We start from the raw sequence: 20,938 nt of genomic DNA, 5'->3' as shown, positions 1-20,938 counted from the left end.
ATGTATGTGATAATTGTTAACACTGTTTGACAATTTAGAATAACTGAATCATATCACCATGGCATTTTTTTCCCATGAACCTGCTAAACTAGGCTTCTGAAGATGACAAATTAATTTGTCAAAACCAATAAAGCATAATAAAATTTATTTGCAATTGATATCTGAAACTGATACTGGAAAAAGATGTAAAAAATATGTTTTAAGAAAATGTTTTATAATATATATATATGATGTTTCCCCTCATCAGAAAGCAGCAAGTATCATCCAGAACTTTACACAGTCCAGGTGTCCACTGTTATGATATCATATGAATCCTTACCCCATTTTCAAATTTTCGAAATCAGCAATTTGAAGCATGTTGGAATTGGTATATGTTTCACAAAAATGTGAGATGATCAGGTAAAAGCATGATAAACTTGGTATCTATCACTTTGCAAACAACTTGCAATGCATATCAAATTGAAAGATTTTTATGTGATACCAGATGAATGGTATAAATCATGTCTAAGGCCTCTGAAGAATTGCTAGAGTTAAAATGATATCCTTAATAGTCTCTCTCTCTGTTTATATGTAATACAATGGGTGACAAGAAATCTCTTCTCTCTATAAAGGATATCTCTAATATACTAGACAACAGGAAATCTCTTTTGTATTAGTCACATGAGTATATGACAGCAATGTGCTTTTAAAATGTTACCATGCTGTCATTTATTATAGTCAATATAAAGTTATGAACTTTTACTTTCTTATCCTACAAAAGTGGGCCACTGACAGATTTATGAAGTTTTGCACTAAGCAGTATGAGCTGCATATAATTTACAATAATCAGAGTATGTACCACTTTCACACAAAACAGAAAACGAGATTACAAAAAGATAGAAAACACTTTATTTACAAAAATGTATAACAGAGAAACTTAAAACACTTTTTCAACTACACAAACATAACAGTTAGCTAAAACTTAATAATATCTCCTTATCTAAAAATGGAAACCACAAATAGCACAATAATTGAGCACTTCTTTTGTTGTAGACAAAAATTTTAAACACCAGTGGCATAAATAATATCTGCCTCCGTATTACACACTATTGTCCTTGTTGTTAACTTCTTGATTTGATACCATAAAATTTCCCTTTCACTTCAATAATGAAGGTACGAATTTGCATTGGATTGAGTGTAATGGTGAGATCATCATCATCATCATAATAATAAGAGGATGAATGACGAGAGTAAGTATCACGATGAATATCATTTGATTCTACTCTCCATTTCAGACGTTTTGAATCAGAAAGCCATTGATTTGCTCCAAGAGTTGTTTCACGAGCAGATTTAATCGAAAATGGAGCAAAGACATCCTGCAGAAAAACAAGCACATAGATTAGGCACAACAAATTATTGCTTCCATGTTTTATTAATTTACACAGTAAACTATAAAATGAGGAACACCCGCTACATATGTTTCAAAGCAGCAGTACATTAAGCTTAGTTTACACAAAAACATTTCCTTTACTATAAAAGTTCAGCTTGAGTGGGTGAGGATGAGAAACCACACATCAATCACTTAATTAGTTTAAGAATATTACAACAGGGGTAACATACATGGATCACCCATTTCATTTCGTGCATGGCATTTTAGTCATTCTGATGATTAACTTCTAATCATAACCAAATGCATAGGATGTGATAGTCTGAATCAAGAAGCTCAAATGTTAATGAATCCACTGGAATATCCTACAATGGTTATATAAGCATATTCAAATCAGCAACTAGTGCAAGAATGACAATAACTCACTGCATTTAGGACAAGTATATCAAAACACAAAAAGAACATATGAAGAGCAAACAAGCTGCAATGATTAGAAGTGTGAAAACATACAAATAAAATCACTCTTTCTGATGGATTTTACTCTTTACAAAGTGTTTCATTTCATTTTCATTTCACTTACTTTTCATTTCATTCGTACAGAAAAACGCTTGATGATATGGTAGCCAGAATATGTGATAAATAATTTTTTTTTTTTAACTGCACTGATGGACTCTTATAAGGTACACAATATCACATATCAAACAGTTGCTTGAGGAGAAAACAGATATTTCAGGAACAAAATATATAATTCAGGAATTTTGCAATAAAAGCTATCAAAAATTCAAATATGCATAAGAAATGGTAGTGATGTGTTCTTCTGGATAGCACTGAATTCTCCTGTTAAATGTTGTAGGCTGTGACACAGGCAATCTGTATGGGAACCATACTATCACCCTTACACATGTCTTTGTTCAAGTTTCAGACTTTGTACAAGTGAGATACCAAAATGTACAAGCAAAGAATTTAGCTCAATTGCTGTCAAAAATGAGTGAAAACCACATCCAAGTCGGTAATCATACCAGCAGCAATTTATAGTACATCTTGATGATATAGTCAGTGCTGTTGCTGTTGACAAAATCAATCTGAAGATGGAACTGATGCACCTCTCCATACTATCCTGTCAAACTCTTTTCACCTCTGTATAACTGTTGCACTTTACATTTATCTGGTTCTGTTTACTGTGTTCAATTACTCATCTCCTTCTGAAATCTTAGTGACAGTGAAACTGAAAAATTTCTCAATAAGAGTCATGAATCAAGCTATTATATAAGTGATTATCTGTGCAGAATTTGACAGTTGGTCAAGTGATGACGGTTTGTCCCAAAACTATAATTTGACTGGTGAATGCAGTGATGTGCACAATAGCAAATTGGGTCCTGATGTTTGGAGAAGTGTGCATTACCTAGTGTGAATAACATTACAGAAAAAAATAGTTAACTATTCAAAGCATCCAGTCACCAGAAACAGTGCAATTTTTCCTTCTATTTTAAGTGGTCAACTTCTACAGACCATTGCAGACAAAACATATCAACATATTGTATCAAAACTTGCTTTTTGCACATTAAACAAGAATTCTATAAGGAATGACTGAAGAAATGAGACTGTAAATGAATTGAAAATATTTTCAGGAGGTGCTGCCCCACAGCTTATAAATATTTGACAAATGTCATGTTAATTGACTGACTATCCTCAGGTTCATAAAAGTATTTGCAGTATCATATTATGTGAAATATAAAAATCATTTCTGTAAATTGATAAAACCATGGATTAGACACTATTAACTTATAATATAAATTATTTATTATAATATAAATAAATTGTGCTAGGTAGTGTACTTGTTAACGCTATAATTGCAATTGCCGTCAATGTTGTGATATGGATCTGTTCAAAACATTACCACCAATTACAGTTATAACACGAATGACTGCACTACCTAGCACAGTTTTACACACTGACTATTTAATTTATATTACAGTATGATTACAGGTTTTATCATCTGACATTGATGGTTTTATATTTTGCCAAACATGATGCAGCAGATTATTTTTTAGGAACCTGAGGATGGTTAGTCAACTGAAACTGGTTCTGTAATCATCAAAAACTTTTTCAGCAGCTCGGGGTGGTAACATGGCATTTTTCAAATTGAAAATACTTTTGAGACCAAGGCTGTTGATTCAAAGCCCCTAGACCAGAAAACTATTTATTGAGTTAATTACAATGTATTTTATTTGGATGTGTTTTCAGTTCATAGATTCATACAAATGTTTTGTAGTTATGTGTAAGCCCTCCATCAAAGACTCACATATTCCAAAGTTGCCCGAGTAAGGTACAAAATTCTTTACTGCACCTGAAGATAACATTCTTGTAATACTTTACTCGGAGCCACCACGTTACCACAGACAAAACCAGAGTATGTTCTCACAGATGCAACACCTTCAAAAAGTACAATCCATAAAAACCAGCAAAATGGGGCGTGTGTATTTATGTTCTACCTAAGCTGACTCAGGTAATACACTATTACAGCAGCCCTACCACCAGTGTGCTGATGAGACCAGACCTTTAATTGAAAACTCAAATAATTTTTAATTTGTCCAATGAATTATTGTAGAATTCATATGGCTCATGTTTCCACATGTTCATAGATAGGTTCTATACGTGTAATATTCTACATATTAGTGCAGCAAAATATGAGACCAGTGCTGACGCTGAGCACTTGCCACAATGTCGATAAACAAAAAGCAGATTACAAAGAGCAACTACTATGTAACATTAAGGTTTGGTCTAAAAATCACTGCAGCAGTAGAGAAAAGCATTCTTCTGATTCCTTGAGGTGCCTGTGGTAAACAATTTTAGACTGTCTTCACTTAAAACTTCCGGGCTGATACACCGTGGCCGAAGTATAAAACTCTCTCCTGACGTTTCGTCTCTGACTGCGGGAGACATCCTCGGAGGTACAGCGGCGGTTCGCCGCTTTACCTCCGAGGATGTCTCCCACAGTCAGAGACGAAACGTCAGGAGAGAGATTTATACTTCGGCCACGGCCTATCAGCCCGGAAGTTTTAAGTGAAGACAATACCGACTGTGAAAGCTTACATTGTATGATCAATTTTAGACTGTATAATAAATGACAAAAAAACAAGGTAGTTAAAATAGTGTTCACACCTTCAGCACAGGAATAAAATTAACTAAGATACTTGTTCCCAAAGTTCAAAGGAGCATGCCAGAACTAAGTGGTCATCTATCATTTACAGACACTGAAGAATGGCTAAGAAGCTGGAAACACATTGTTACTGTTTCCCTAACAAGAAGAGAGAAGACTGTGTTGAATGAAGTGATTGCATGGCACCAAGCGGATCAGGTGAAAAACTGTTTTACTGCAAGACACACACACACAAAATCCAGAACTTCATCCTAACAGTTTCTGAGATGTATCATACTTTGCAGGAACATACTAATGATGAATCTTGATCAATATTGTATTTTTTTTAAGTCATGAATCAAAAGAAACTTGTTAGTGTGCATATATGTATATGTGGATGGCTTTGTTTCATATGGACTGCTGGGTGCCACCGGGAGCAATACAACAGGTTAGTAAAGAATTAACGCACCTAAATTTGCACACACGACTGACTTTTCTTATAAATTTAATAAAGAGTCAGCTTCCTGCACCAAGTATTGTATCAATTCTACAATGATCTACAAAACTGATTTTGCAGGTAGTTAAGAATAAAACAACACACTAAATCATGTGACAAATGCTGCAGTATTTCTTTTTTCCCCCCGAGCTGTATTTATATGGTGTGAAAATATATAAATGCAATTAAGTTAAAATTAGTAACCATTTCCCAAACTTTATGTAATGATGATGCTTAAGAACAATACTAACAGTTTTTGTCGAAGTAGAGATCAGTCCCAAGTTAACAGTGACGTGATCAAATGCAGATACAGCTGAATCATTGCAAAATGAAACAATGAATGTTCATGACCAAAATAACGTAAATAGCAATGTATTCTCAAACTAAGACCTCGAAAAATCATTACATATCTATCTAAATGACATCAATCTTCTTGTTAACATTTGAACAGAAAGTTAGGAATGGACTGGATATGTTTTTTATACCAAGAAGCATGAGTAAACAATGCCATCAAGAATCGTAATAATATGCTATATTAAATAACGTATAAGAATAAAACAATTAAACTTGGCTGGGATATAACTGCAATTAGCATTAATTAAATCAACTGAAGTCACCACACTTTAAACTGCATGTAAGAAAAAAGTATATCCTACCAATATTAATTAATTTTAGATTAAAAATTTAGATTTCCTTACGTTAACTGCTTCAAAAAGCAATTCAAATAAATATTGATCAATATGGGCAAATTTAATAGTATGAAAAAAAGTTACGATAATTTTTATGGCCCCATTGCATTTTCAGTAATCTATGTAGTACTATCCTTTCAAACAATGGAAAATCCAGGATGGAATGTAACACCACCTCCAGTAACTCTCCACAGTTCCCGTTCCTTTACCACACGGTGCCCTGCTTGTCACTACTGATACCACCTCCCTGTACACTAACATTCCTAATGCCCATGGCCTTACCACTATTGAACACCAAATTTCCCAACGCCCAACGGATTCCAAACCAACAACCACCTTCCTAGTTGCCATGACCAACTACATCATCAACCACAATTATTTCTCCTTTAGAGGCATTACCTACAAACAAATCTGGGGTATGGCTATGGGCACCCACACAGCGCCATTCTATGCCAACCTATTCATGGGCCATCTAGAGGAATCCTTCCTAAAAACCCAGAATCCTAAACCCCTCACATGGTTCAGATTCACTGATGACATCTTTGTTTTATGGATTGAAGGTGAGAACACCCTATCCACATTCCTCCAGAACCTCAACAACTTCGCCCCCATTTGCTTCACTTGGTCCTACTCAACCCACCAAGCCACCTTCCAAGATGTTGACCTCCACCTCAAAGATGGCTACATCAATACCTCCATCCATATCAAATATACGAACCACTAGCACTACCTCACCTTCGACAGCTGCCAGACATTCCATACCAAAAAATACCTTCCGTACAGTCTAGCCATCCATGGTCACTGCATCTGCTGTGACGAGTACTCCCTCTCAAAATATACCGAAGGTCTCACTGAAGCCCTTCACTGACCATAATTACCCTCCCAACCCTTTACAGAAACAAATCTCCCTTGCCTCATCTTTCCAGTCTCCCACCACCTCCCAAAGCCACAGAGGAGCATCCTCCTCATAACTCAGAACCACCTAGGACTGGAGCAACTGAATTACAATTTTGGTAAACATTTTTGGAAACAGTGATCAATAGAGTATTATATTTTAACTAAAGTTCAGTCTTGATCACAACACTTATGTCTCAATAACATAGGTGACCGGTTTCGGTTATATTTATATAACCATCTTCAGACCCATGGCTTCCTTGGAGGATGGTAGGCGGAGTTGACTTCGTAGCAGCTGAGGAGAGCTCCACCTACCATCCTCCAAGGAAGCCACGGGTCTGAAGATGGTTATATAAATATAACCGAAACCAGTCACCTATGTTATTGAGACGTAAGTGTTGTGATCAAGACTGAACTTTAGTTAAAATATAACTGAATTACATTCTCTGCCAGCATTTTGATTACCTCTCATCGTGTCCTGAAATGAGAAATGTCCTGCTCACTATCCTTCCCACCCCTCCCACAGTGGTATTCTGCCGTCCACCAAACCTACACAATATACACATCCATCCTTACACAACCCTTGCTCCCAATCCCTTACCTCATGGCTCATACCCCTGTAATAGACCTAGATGTAAGACCTGTCCTATACATCCTTCCACCACCATCTACTCCAGTCAAGTCACTATAATCAACTATCCCAACAAAGGCAGGACTACCTGTGAAACCAGTCAAATAGTCTACTAGCTAGGCTGCAATCACAGTGCTGCATTCTATGTAGGCACGACAACCAACACGCTGTTTATCCACATGAATGGCCACCGATAAACTGTGGCCAAGAAACAAGTGGACCACTCTGTTTTTGAACACGCTGTCAAACAAAATATCCTTCATTTCAATGACGGCTTCACAACCTGTGCCATATGGATCCCTCCCACCACCACCAGCTTTTCTGAACTGTGCAGGTGGGTACTTTCCCTGTGATACATCCTACATTCCCATAACCCTCCTGGCCTCAACCTTTGTTAGTCACTGTCCTCACCCATCCAGCCCCTTCCCTGTTCCCATAGTCCGCAGCTCGTGGTCGTGCAGTAGCGTTGTCGCTTCCCGCGCCCGAGTTCCCGGGTTCGATTCCCGGCGGGGTCAGGGAGTTTCTCTGCCTTGTGATGACTGGGTGTTGTGTGTTGTCCTTAGTTTAGTTAGGTTTAAGTAGTTCTAAGTTCTAGGGGACTGATGACCATAGCTGTTAAGTCCCATAGTGCTCAGAGCCATTTGAACCTCTTCCCATTCCAGCACTACACAGTCACCATTCCATCACCATACCCAGTATTTTCATTTCTCTCTTTTATTTCTCTCCTTTTCCATTAATTCCTCCCCCTCCCCCCCCCCCTCCCTGCACACAGCTCTCGTATAACCTGCAGCCTGCAGCACTTCACTGTCCACCACCCCCACCATACTATCCCTCCCCCTCCCCGTCCCCGTCCCAGCCTCCTCCTTACCCCCATCCTGTCGCCACTCTCATCATGCACTCATGCTGCTGCTCGCAGTGTGTTTTCAGCTGCCTGAGACTGCAGTTGTGTGTGTGAGCTGCATTTGCATACGAGTGCGTGTGCGCGCATGTGTGAGTATATGTGTGGCTATTGTTGATGAAGGCCAATGGCCGAAAGCTTTAATTGTCAGAGTATTTTTGTTGTGCCTATCTGCGACTGAGCATCTCCACTAATATGTTAGTACTATCCTTTGCCATTCAAAGTGTGCACATAAAGAAATAATATTAGAAATACATCAGAAAACTGATTCCAGCAACAACACATCGAAAACTAACAGGTTGCATAATTTCCTCATAAAATTACCTTAAGATTGATGGTAACTGGTTTTGACAAATCAGGGTCATCAGTTTTTTCCAGAATGTGTTCAATACGCAAAAGCAATGCTGTACCCTTCCACTGTTCCAGTGTAAGTATTTGCACATTCGGTGGCAAGCTCTTCTTCAGTCCAGAATACTGAAACAGATTTAAAGATGATGACGATTAAAAATGTAAACATACATTAGCCTTATGCCACAGTTGTTTCCACAGTAACAGTCATTAAGGTGCGACCTCATTCAAAGGTACTCTAGGCCCCAGGCTCACTTTGGGCCAACTTGCATTTGGACAACATCATGACATTGTACAGTCATAGATTGTTCTGCTGTTGTTGCTATGCTAAAACCTAAAATATCTGATTTTTTAAGAAGTTAAATAAATTCAACACCTTAATGTAAAATCCTGTGTTATCTTATTTTTAGTTACTTCAACAGAAATTTAAAATCCCATATATACTTGTGCAACTTGAAAAGAGACCTTTGAAAAAATTAAACTCCGCTTATATCCACTTCAGCACTAACAGTCACTACAGAACATCTGGTACTACATTTGTATCCTGGCTGTCATGTTTTGGTTGAGGTGGTTGCCACCAGAAATTGTCTTTACTGTGTGCAGCTTTGGGCACTCGACAACAAAAAGCAGGCTTTCAGACACACTCCTACGTTGTTGTATAGGCAACACTATCAAAAACAGATAGCTATAGTGATTCTGAATTTGACACTGAATTTCACAGCTTAGAAAATTAAGAAGAATGTGCTATCATTTCATTAGAGACTGACATTGGTGACAGTTCATCAGTTGAGCAACAAATGCTCGTCAGTGTTACAAGATAAATACATCCACTGTGCTTGAACCAGCTCTCAAGGAGTTATGTTCACAGGAAATCTTTGTGAAATACATGGATAGGCTATGTAGAAACTAAAAAATAACTTCAAGTTTCATGATATTTTAGCCAAAGTCCAGTGTATGAGTATACTCGGGATTTTATTATTCGTGATCTTCAAAAATTTTTAATTCATTATTTTGAGCTTCAAGAGCCTTCTTTATATGTCCCAGAAGTAGACAACATTGCATCAGAACTACCAATAGCACTGGGATAGCCAGCCACAACAAAAATCTTCCGTCTGGTGAGCAAGATTTATGAGACATGCAAAGCAGCCTCAGATATCAAAAAGAATGTAATAACTGGGTAGTTACATGAGTAACTGAATGAGTCTCAGTGACTGTTTTTGCTCTTTAAGCATAGAAAAGACCAAGAATCATGCTAAAAGACAAAAAATTTAATACTGTATTTTCTACATAAGCAAAGGAACACAATTTATTTAATTTAATAGTTTAAGTTTCATTCATATAATGACACTTAATGCAACAAAAAACTTTTTGGTAACAGAATCATATAATTAAGACATTCATATTGTTCTCATTTATAATGCAACAACAATTCACCTCACCCATTCCCCACAAGAAACACCAAAATTTTATTGTGAAAAGGAAAACATGGGAAACAAGATGGTATAGAAGATAAATGCATTAAACTAATATTTTACTAACAAAAAAATTGCTGGTAACAGAATGACACTTAATAGTAATGGAATGACACTTTCACTTGAAAATTATCAGTTTTATTATGCACTGCTGATTGAGTAGGGAAAATGGTACTTAGTGCAGCTACTTTCTCTACAATTTGGTCTTTTTCTCTTCCTTTGAGGGAAATGTAAATATCTTTTCATTTGCATCATTCTTTCTAAGATATTAAATTTCGTAACTATCTTAAACATAAATCAGCAACCCCACAAAAAATCTTTATCTGTTTCTTCCAGCAGAGGAAACCAGAGCAAAATTCCCTTCATGCAAGGCCGTATGATTGATCAGATCCTGTGAATTTTCTTTAGCTGAAGATCGCTTTTGAAATTGTGCACAAACCTCTGGGGAGATAGCGAGTAACGCTGGTACTCAATAGTATATGGAGCGAAAGGTGTAACAGCACAGATGGTTTCGGTCTGCTCTATTGGAACTATTCCAATCCACATTTGATCCAATTCCTCCATATTCTCTGCAATTTGCAAGGCAGAGATATAAAAAATGTTTATGCCTTGACATCTTTCACATGCCATTTTTGCAAAGTCCTCAGCACCAGGTAGTATGCGTTTCCCAACTTTGCAGATATTCCCGACTGCACACTATCTCGACTGTCATGTTTTGGTTTAGGTGGTTGCCACCAGAAATTGTGTTTACTGTGTGCAGCTTTGGACACTCGACAACAAAAAGCAGACACCTTGCCGTGTCATGTGGCACAGAAGTCTCATAAAATATTTATTCCATAGCATTCTCTGAAAAATGTCAACTTGGCAAACAAGAAATGCTTCTTAAATTGACTGGCTGCACCATTATTCATGAATGTGACAGATTCTACCTCTGGGTTCGTGGATATAATGTGCTCAACAATCTTACTTAGGAAAGCATGCACTGCATATTTATTATGATCAAGTTCATCACTAACAATAGTATAAGAATATCCATTTTTTGTGAGTCCCAAACACATGCTGTAAACAAAATGATTTGTGGTTTTGGCCAATGGGTGCTCTGGACTTCATTCTGCAGTTGAACAGTATAATTTTCTGCGAAATCTACTTGCACCAGGATGCCCTTGTTTGCAGAATTCTTTTTGTTTTCAAAAATATTTTGATTGTTGTCTTTTAATAAATGTATGTTGTAAGAATTGGGGTAGCATGTTTCAAAGAGCATCAAGATTCTGACCTGCAGTACCATGAATCTCTTTCAGAGTGAATCACTGGTTCACTGTTACAAATCATAGAGGGAGACCAACAGATGAATACACTAACCAGATTCAGAGGGATGTAGGTTGCAGTAGTTATTTGAAGACGAAGAGGCTTGCACAGGATACAGTAGCATGGGGAGCTGCAGCAAATCAGTCTTTGAACTAAAGACCATAACAACATGCCAAATTTGGAAAAAAAGAAAAAAAAAGAAAAAAAAAAAAGAAGTTACGTTTAAGGGTTAAAAATCTAATTGCACCATTTCTGTTGTTGTCTCCAACAGAAAGAGAACAACTGTTGTACAGAAAATTATGGTAAAAACACAGTCTAATTTCCAAAACATGTCACTAAGGAATAAAAACAGTGACTACCTCAAACTGGTTATGATGTTCATGACAATGGTTTTTTTTTAAACAATATAAAGATCACGGTCCTGTCCCCTTATATCAATGAATGGCAGTGACACACATAGTATTGCAGTTATTTTTTACGCTTCCCCTTCCCATTTTTCCTCCTCATTATCAAAACTAACCATAATGTTAGGATGAGTATTAACTATAAAGAAAGTCAACAAGCTGAAGAAATGAAATTTAGATAGTAGAAAGTACTGTCCAATATTTATAATTGGTTATAAATCAGTCCTAATTTTTATATGTTAAAACAGATGTTCAAATGGAAAGAAGGTAGATGTACCTCCATCTTGTATGTCTCTTGCCACTGCTCAAAACAAATATCATCTGCTGGAGCAAGGAATATCCAGGGAGCTAACACTTTCTGTTGGATTAGCATTCGCTCTTGAGCAGCCAAAGAAATGTTCTTAAATGTCTTTATGGCACCTCCTACAATGTAGTGTTGTCCTCTTGCAATGAGGCCTTTGCCATATGCAGTTTCATTCAGTGCTTCACCCACACCAAATGCATCATCGTGGAGTAGTCGACGATGCACCTAATGGAAAGAAAAGTAACACAGTTATTTTTCCATGAATTGAAACCTATTGTATTACAGTCAGAATATGAAAATGGTTTACCACAACACTTTCAATATTATGTTTTTCTGCTGATATTATTATCAAGTTCAATTACACTTACAAAATTTTAGCTTTAACCTTTTAGAGATTATAATCTTACACACAAAAAAAAAATACATGAATAAAGAGAAAAAAATACTGCATTTTCCCTACACAAACATAAAAATCTTTACTATTTTCAATATTATGAATAGGATAGTAGTCAATGTCAGTAAAATGAAAATGCCTGTACACTGAAAGGACAGTCTGTATATGTGCGGATGTGTGTGTGTGTGTGTGTGTGTGTGTGTGTGTGTGTGTGTGTGTGTGTGTGTGTGTGTGTGTGTATATATATATATATATATATTATTATTATTATTATTATTATTCACGTTTGGGCCCTACTGGACCACGCGAAGTACAATCACGGGGCATTCAGTTATTTTCTTTTAGACTTTCTCTCTGCCCAAATTGTTTTCATTCTCTCAGAATGAGCTCTTTTCCTTTCATCAGACCATGTGGTTCCAGTTTTCTTTGGTTTTTCAGCTTGACCAACTACCCAGTCATGAATTTTTTGCCTAAATAATTTTCTGTCTTGAATTTCATCTTGTTTTATATCTGCCTCTTTCATGTCCTCTTTTATAGCAGCAATCCATTTTATTGTCTCAAATTTAGTTTTACTTCGATTTTCGTAGAATTCCACTACTTGTTTAGTTAGTCTGGTAGCATCCATTCTTTTAATATGCCCATAAAATTTTAATCTGCGTTTTTTCATATCCGAATATATGCTGGTGTATTGTTGAATTTCACTATTTGCTCTTAGCCTGTATGTTCCTTCTTCAGTATATTTTGGACCTAGAATTTTTCTGATTACTTTCCTTTCTCTTTTTTGGATTTCTTGAATGTCCTTTTTTCTGTTTAAAATTAGCGTTTCAGCCCCATAAAGGCACTCTGGTTTTATGACCGTGTTGTAATGTCTCAATTTAGAGTACCTCGAGAGACATTTTTTGTTGTAGATGTCTTTTGTAAGTCTAAAAGCTGTCTCCATCTTTTGACAACGAATTTCATTTCCAATTTTTTCTAGACCAGTCTCTGAGATTGTTTCACCTAAATATTTGAATTGCGAAACTCTTTTGATTTTTCCATACTTAGTTTCCAAAAGTTTGGGTGCCAGTTTGTTGCTAGTCATATACTGTGTTTTTTCAAATGAGATTTGGAGACCTACTCTTTCTGCTGTTTCTTTAAGAATTTCTATTTGTTTCTGAGCAATTTGGATGTCCTGCGATAGAATAACCAAGTCGTCTGCAAAGGCCAAACAGTCTATTCGAATATTTGTTCGTCCTAATTTCACTGGTTGGTCAATTTTGAACTTCAATTTTCGTTCGCGCCACTCTTGTATTACTTTTTCTAGAACGCAGTTAAATAGCAAATATATATATATATATATATATATATATATATATATATATATATATATATAATTTTTTTTTTTTTTCAAACGCGTCTCACACACATGACTTCAGTCTCGGGCAAGTGTAGTCACTCTGAGAGCAAGAGCACCAATGGTAGGAGTGGCAACTGGGTGGTGGTAAAGGGGAGGCTCGGGCATGGAGAAGGATAGTAGGGTAACGGTGGCAGACAGTGCAGTGCTGCTGGGGAGCACGCAGGGACGAGGTGGATAGAGGGTAGGGCAGCTATGTGCAGTCAGGAGGTTAGATTGTGGGCAGGGGAGAGGTGGGGAAGGGTGGGGTAGCAGAAAAGGAGAGAAGTAAAAATACTGGTGCAATGGTGGAATGCGGGCCAGATAGTGCTGGAATGGGAACAGAGATGCTGGATGGGTGAGGACAATGACTAATGAAGGTAGAGGCCAGTAGGGTTACGGGAACACAGGATATATTGCAGGGAAAATTCCCACCTGCGTAATTCAGAAAAGCTGGTGTAGTTGGGACCGAAACATATGGCACAGGCTGTGAAGCAGTCATTGAAATGAAGGATGACATGTTTGGCAGTATGCTCAGCAACAAGATGGTCCACTTATTTCTTGGCCACAGTTTGTCAGTGGCCATTTACGTGGTTGTCATGTCCACATAGAATGCAGCATAGTGGTTGTAGCTTAGCTTGCTGATTACATGCGTAGTTTCACTGGTAGCCCTGCCTTTGATGGGATAGGTGATGCTTGTGACCGGATTGGAGTAGGTGGTGGTGTGAGGATGTGTGGGGCTGGTCTTACATACAGGTCTATAGGTCTATATACTCATCCATCCCTACACAACTCCTGCTTCCAACCCCATACCTCATGGCTTATACACCTGTAATAGACCTAGATGTAAGACCTGCCCCATACATCCTCCCACACTATCTACTCCCGTCCAGTCACAAACATCACCTATCCCACAAAGGCAGGGCTACCTGTGCAACCAGTCATGTGATCTACAAGCTAAACTGCAACAACTGTGTTGCATTTTATGTGAGCATGACAACCAACAAGCTGTCTGTCCGTATGAATGGCCACTGACAAACTGTGGCCCAAGAAACAAGTGGACCACCCTGTTGCTGAGCACGCTGCCAAACAGGACATCCTTCAAAGTATTGTTACATTCAATCCTGGATTTTCCATTGTTTCATTTCTTGTGAGAAAGATATAACACTGGAGGTCATTTTAATTATTCAAAATATTTCTATACCAAAGCAGAGTAGTCTAATCATTCTTCAGCACATCTTAACTTTTATGGACATCAAGCTGTTATACTTTACACATTATTAACTTTTTAGGAATAAATCATATTACCATTAGTTCTATCTCTCCATCCTTTATACTAGATCCTCCTTGAGCTCTGTCAGGTATGACTGCCAACTCTGCATCCTTGTCCCGTATGAGAATTCTTGTTGTCACAGGGTAGTAATTTCCTGCAATTGGTTCAGCGTTGCTGAGATTCCAAGTGGGTCGGTAATTACGCTTACGCCATAGGAGTTCTCTGCCATTTGAGTCAGTATAAAATACGCCCCGATTTTGAATTGAGGAACTAAACTTGGTAATTACTTCCTTGCCAATATTATCCCTGAAATTAAGGTAAGTACTACTTAACATTTTATGCACAAGAGCAATTTTACTTCCTACAGGATATAAAAACGATTAAAGCATGGTAGGTACAAAAATTGAACTGAGTATCAAAAGAGTTTAACGATTTTCTATGCAGATTAAAGGTATACAGAGTGTCTCAGCTTGCACAGATATTCAAATAGTTTTCATTATTTAAAGAGAAAAACAACCACAGTCTAAACACACTAAGTAGGGCTACCAACAATTTTTGGATGTGGAAAAGGAGGTAAAAGTTACAAATTCGACAAAAAGTGACTAAAAGTGCCTAACTTTATTAAGGATGTGACAATATCTATTTCAAAAACAACATTATTGATTTAAACAAAATACTCTACCAAAAAGGACACTTAAAAACAAAATTAACTGTTTGCATATAAGAAAAAAATAATTTCTTTAACCTTTATTCTAATGTCTGTCAAAATTGACTTGCTTCAAATATGTTTTACCTTTTTATTCTTGTATAAAGAGAAAAAAATTCAATATACCACATAGATACTGATAGGAAATGAATGATTTTGGACATGATTTGGCCACTGATTCCTGTAATTAGGTAACTTGTCTACAGTTTACAAACTTTCTAACATTACTAATAAATATGATAATGCATGTATTGAAAGTAAGATAAGATTAAAAATTAGCATGTAACTGCACAGAAAATTACATTGGAGTAATTAACACTTAATTCTTAGATTTTTTGTTAAAAATGGTGTCACACAAACACTTTTACTTTCATCACTTTTACACTAGAGACCATCTTTAATCTTGTCTCCGATTCTGAACTACTTTCTCGACCTGCAGAGCACCTGTCAACATAGCCTGGGAAAGTCTTGCCTTTTAAAAGTCTTTCTTATGTACGGCAACCATAAATCTCATTAGTTTCATTGGCCAACTTATTAGGTGCCATAACTCTCTTCTATTAATGCCTTTCTTGTTTTCGTTTAAGTATTTCTTCCAGTGATGAAATCCCCTATTTCTTAGATGTAAGTTTTTGATGGCTTCTTGCTAACCAGCTCTTCGTTCCTCTTCATATTTTTGTTTTTTCTTTTCTTCCTTCTTTCTTCTTCTGGACAGTTGTGGCATTTCTTATAACAGTGCACCAAAGAAAGCAAGTATATCTGTAAGATATCTTGTTGATGCAGAAAACCTTTCAATCTCAGCATTCCTGGGAGACAGAGCCAAAGCTGCTTTCACCACATTACATGACTGTGGACATTTTGATTCTCCTGTCATACTTTTCCTACCAATTAACTGGTTCCAATAACTGTCAACTGCAGTTTGTGTTGTATTTGAATTTTTGCTGGTTTCCAACAGGAGAAGTTTCCATTCACCTACTGGCTGACCACAATCAATATCCAGCAGTAATGCTTTTGCAGTGCTTCCAAAATCATTGAAACTTTCTGGTCATGTTCTCTTACATGGTTGAAGACACTGGAACTGCTCCACATTCCTTGAACCTGCTGTGTTGTCTTTAAGATGAACATATTTACATGCATCAGTAAAATATTTCTTAACAAGCATCTAGGACTGAAGCCCATCCTTTTCAAATAGCTTATGGTGAACTGCTGTAACAAAATCATCACAAAACAGTCTTGTTAAGGCAGAAAATTGGAGTCTTGTGAAATATCATCTGACATTTCACAAGTCTTCAATGCTAATGATTCACAATGCCTTCCTAGCAACACTTTAACAAGTCTCTTTATTTCACTGTGAAGCAAATGTATCAATGGCTCCTATTTCCAAAATGCTCCAGTGAACTGGGTAAAAATGTGTGCATTGTATTTGAGGTGAATACTACAAGCCTACATCATTAAGTATATTTTTTCTTACAAGATAAACTTGTTCGTTAAGCAGTCTCATTACTTTAAACATTGGGGTTATCACTCCCAGATATTAAGAGTTTATACAATGAATGGTTTGCTGAAACTAATGTGCTTATAAGTTTACCAACAATATCCTCAGATGTTGTTTTACCAATGAAAAAGTCAGTAAATGATGGCTCATAATTTTATTCTGAGATGCTGACCAATAATGAACTACCATTTCTAACTTCTCTGTACCAGCATTCTTTGTTGTTTCACAAAAAAACAGTGATTAATACACATTATTAATGTCATTCAGCAGCTGCTCCTTAAAATACAATTCTAGGGCTTTAGTCAGAATGTGCTAGAATTTAGTTCTATTCAAACTGAGGCCTTGTGGAACAGCTTCAGGAAACAGACTCAAGAAGATCACAGATGCCTTGACAGGCAGCAGCTCAAAATTTGAACAAAAGCTTTTTAAACACATACAGTATTAGTACAGCAATACTGATTTTGTCTTTGACATTATGTAACTTTGCTGTTTCAAAAGACTGCGATGAACCGCCACTTTTCACAGAGGTTGCTGAGCTCCACGATGCAGATTTAATATGGAAGCTGTGGTGGTGCCATTTTTATACAAAATAACTGTTTGTGTCTCGATGTCATGTATCTGCATAAACAGGTCAAAAGGTGGTCAAATACAAGTTGTCTGTAGATAAGTATGAAGGATCTTGTTAATGACAATGAACCCCTTGAGTGTAAGGTTGCAAAAGACCAATGATGTTAAAGAAGGCATTCAATGGCCCACACATTGTCTGACTTGAAAACTACAATATTGGCTGCTAATGGCAACAGAGGGTGCGACTGGAGGTATCTAGTGGTGAGCACGGCATGAGGCTATAAAGCGTAGTTGAAATGCTTAGTCGACAAGTAACTGGCAACGGTACTACAGTGTAAGTGGTGTTGATACATAGCAGAGCAATGACAATGACAAATGTTGCATTATTTGTGCCACAACAGTTGTTGAAGTTGACATTTTGTCAGAATGAAACCCAAGGAATTTCGCACAGTGAGGAAGAAGTGGCATATAAGATATTAAGAGTTTCAACAGTGTGAGTCAGTGGAATGTGTGGTGTCATATGTTCAACCTTGCGGGCAATTGCTTGAGGAGTACAGTGATCGCCACCTGTGTTTAGCAAGCGAGTGATGCAGAAACATGTGTCAAGCCATGCAGTTCATTATCTTTCTTGGACAGGGAGCCACAAAGACCGTCTCTAGTTAAATGTAGTAAAGGACAATCACTGGCCACGGAGTGGGCACTAAGCATAATTATGTACATGGAAAATCATCCACAGTGTAGCAGAAAAACAATTATGAACAGATTTCAAATAAGTTTGCAGCATTACGAACATGTAGTGCATAAGAAAAATTGTGGATATTCAAGGGACATTAAAGGCACACTTATGAAAATTGGTGTTTGCATGTTTCAAGGATGCTTGATACAATTTATAGGATGTGCATGACAGTGACTTATGATGTTATGCACATCCAATTGCACACAACATAGATTACAGTGATTTCAAGGGAAGCAGTGGACAGCTGCAGAACTTCAAACAGTGCAACAGAATTGACGATGTAAGATAACAAAATTTTAAACAAAGCGTCAACTTGACGATGCACAATAAACTGGGGAATCAGACCAAAAATTTGGAGACAAGAGAAACAAACTTATCCCATCATTCAGTAATGAATTTGTTTTCAAATCCGATCAATTGAGATTTGAAGAGGGAATGCGTTTGAAAGTAATCCTGGAAATTCATGGCATTAAAAGAGTTGCATCAAGATCAACTAACATCAATGCCTTAATACATTTGTATACAGTTATGTTGGCTGTTAATCTGGATGGTAGACTTGCCGGAAAGTTATTTATTGCGCTGGGAGAAGTTGGACGTGCTCTGCCTCCTATGATTCTTTCTCACGTGCATGATATTGCAAGGGTAGTAGAAAATATTTATGTGAGTGGGAAAATGGGTGTAAGAGAACTACAATTATGGTATGAGCACTGCTTTTGGCCAACAGCTGTTCAAAATAACTTGCTTTTCCTTGATTCCTGGCCTGGATACAAAATCTTACTCCTTAAGAGCAAACTATCCCTCCTGAAAAGTGTGTGACATTGCAATTCGTGCCACCTGGAACCAATGGACAAATTCAGTCTCTGGCTGTTTGTTTTTTCCACAGCTAAAACACATTATTGTATTGTCTGCACCTGCACCTTAAAGGATAGGAGTTTCATGACGCACTCCATGACAAACTGCATTTGATTGCATGTCATCAAATTCCACCAGTTCTCATCATCCCATTACACCAATACAATTCTATATGCATTCTTTGAGACTGGATAACCTACCTGAACATCCTACAGAGTTTGTAACTCCCAAAGAGTAGGCCTTTGAACCAGCGAACTTGCACTCGAGGGGTTCCTTGCAAGATATATTGTGATGAATAAACAGTCAAGAAAATTTTAGAAAAATATTACAAGACAAAGAGGTGGTCTCAGAAGATTGCACTGCAATCACTGGCACAACTGTTGGAAAGTTGGCAATATTTTCTGTATGTTTTCTTTGGTTGGCAACCATAAAAAGAAGCAGAATGTGAGCTGTTAAGAGTGTGTGCTGTCTGCATCTGTGGTGTGCACATCTGAAGAAGACAATAAAAACTCGTGCAGTTTAATGAGTGTGTTTTGTAATATTCAGATAAAGTGAAAACAAAAGAGTAAAAATGCAACAACAATATCTTAAAAGTTACCCTGGCACATGTAGTTAAAATTATAAAGTCAATGGTGTGCTGTATTTAATGGCCCCTGTTGATATTAACTGGTGTTTCTAGTTTGATTTAAATGAAACCTGTTACAGTACTTAATAGCAAGGAATATCATTTTCAAGCCTAATGAAATTCAGTGAGCAACATTCATTTACAAAATCAATACATCACCATGACTTTAATTTGTTGAGGATTGAAGATTATAATTAACTGTCCCCCAGAACAGAAACAAGACCTGGAAACTAGAAAAAGTTTAGGTTGAACTCTCACTTTTCCAGAGCTTTAGCCTTAAGTGACTACAAAATTACTCCATGTCATTAGCAGGTTTCTATGTTGCCAATCTTTCCAGTTTCAAAATTGGTGCATTGCAAGTGCCTTAACACCAATAATATTTTGAAATAATTTATCACTTTTAAATTTTTTAAATATAACGCTCGTGCAGAAAAATAACTGATGTTGACTGAAGTAAGGAGGGTACAAATGAGAAAGAAAAGCCTTCCTGAAAAAGAGAAATATGTTAACATCAAACAGAAAATTTAAATGTTAGGAAGTTTTTTCTCAAAGTACTTGTCTGGAGTGTAAAACTACTGTGGCTACTAAACAGAACAAACAATAAGCGAAAAGAAGGTTCTGAAATGTGGTGTTAGAGAAGAACACTGAAGATTAGATACGGAGACTGAGTAACTGAAGGGGAGGTACTACATCAAATTGGAAACAAAATAACTCTATGACCCAAGTTCAACTGAAAAAACCATATATTGATAAGACACAGCCTGGGGCATAAATGAATACTTAATTTTTTTGTGTAATGAAGGGGACTTTGGACTTTGGGGGCAGGTTAAAAATTGTAGGTGGAATGTGTGAGATTTGGGGGGCAGGGGGTGCAGAGCATGAAAATTGTATGAAAAGCTCAACATCTGAGCACACTGAGCATGTTTAAGTGGATGTAGGACATGGCAGTTACGCAAATATGAGAAGATATGCTCA

General features: G+C 37.0%; 1 protein-coding gene across 2 annotated transcripts in view; it reads right to left on the bottom strand.

Moving 5' to 3' along the window:
* Window positions 1–865: 865 nt before the first annotated feature.
* LOC126461477 (lysosomal alpha-mannosidase-like) overlaps window positions 866–20,938 on the bottom strand; it is a 148,453-nt gene continuing 128,380 nt past the window's right edge. For both annotated transcript variants that reach the window (XM_050096000.1, XM_050095999.1), the window contains exons 14-17: window positions 15,021–15,291; window positions 11,920–12,171; window positions 8,438–8,587; window positions 866–1,355 (exon numbers count right to left, since the gene is read on the bottom strand). In XM_050096000.1, the coding sequence (XP_049951957.1) occupies window positions 1,101–1,355; window positions 8,438–8,587; window positions 11,920–12,171; window positions 15,021–15,291 (928 nt within the window). In that variant the 3' untranslated portion in view covers window positions 866–1,100. The remainder of the gene's footprint in view (window positions 1,356–8,437; window positions 8,588–11,919; window positions 12,172–15,020; window positions 15,292–20,938) is intronic.

This window comes from Schistocerca serialis, chromosome 1 (assembly GCF_023864345.2).
Source record: "Schistocerca serialis cubense isolate TAMUIC-IGC-003099 chromosome 1, iqSchSeri2.2, whole genome shotgun sequence".
Classification (NCBI taxonomy): Eukaryota; Metazoa; Arthropoda; class Insecta; order Orthoptera; family Acrididae; genus Schistocerca; species Schistocerca serialis.
This window is presented reverse-complemented; position numbering and strand designations above follow the sequence as displayed.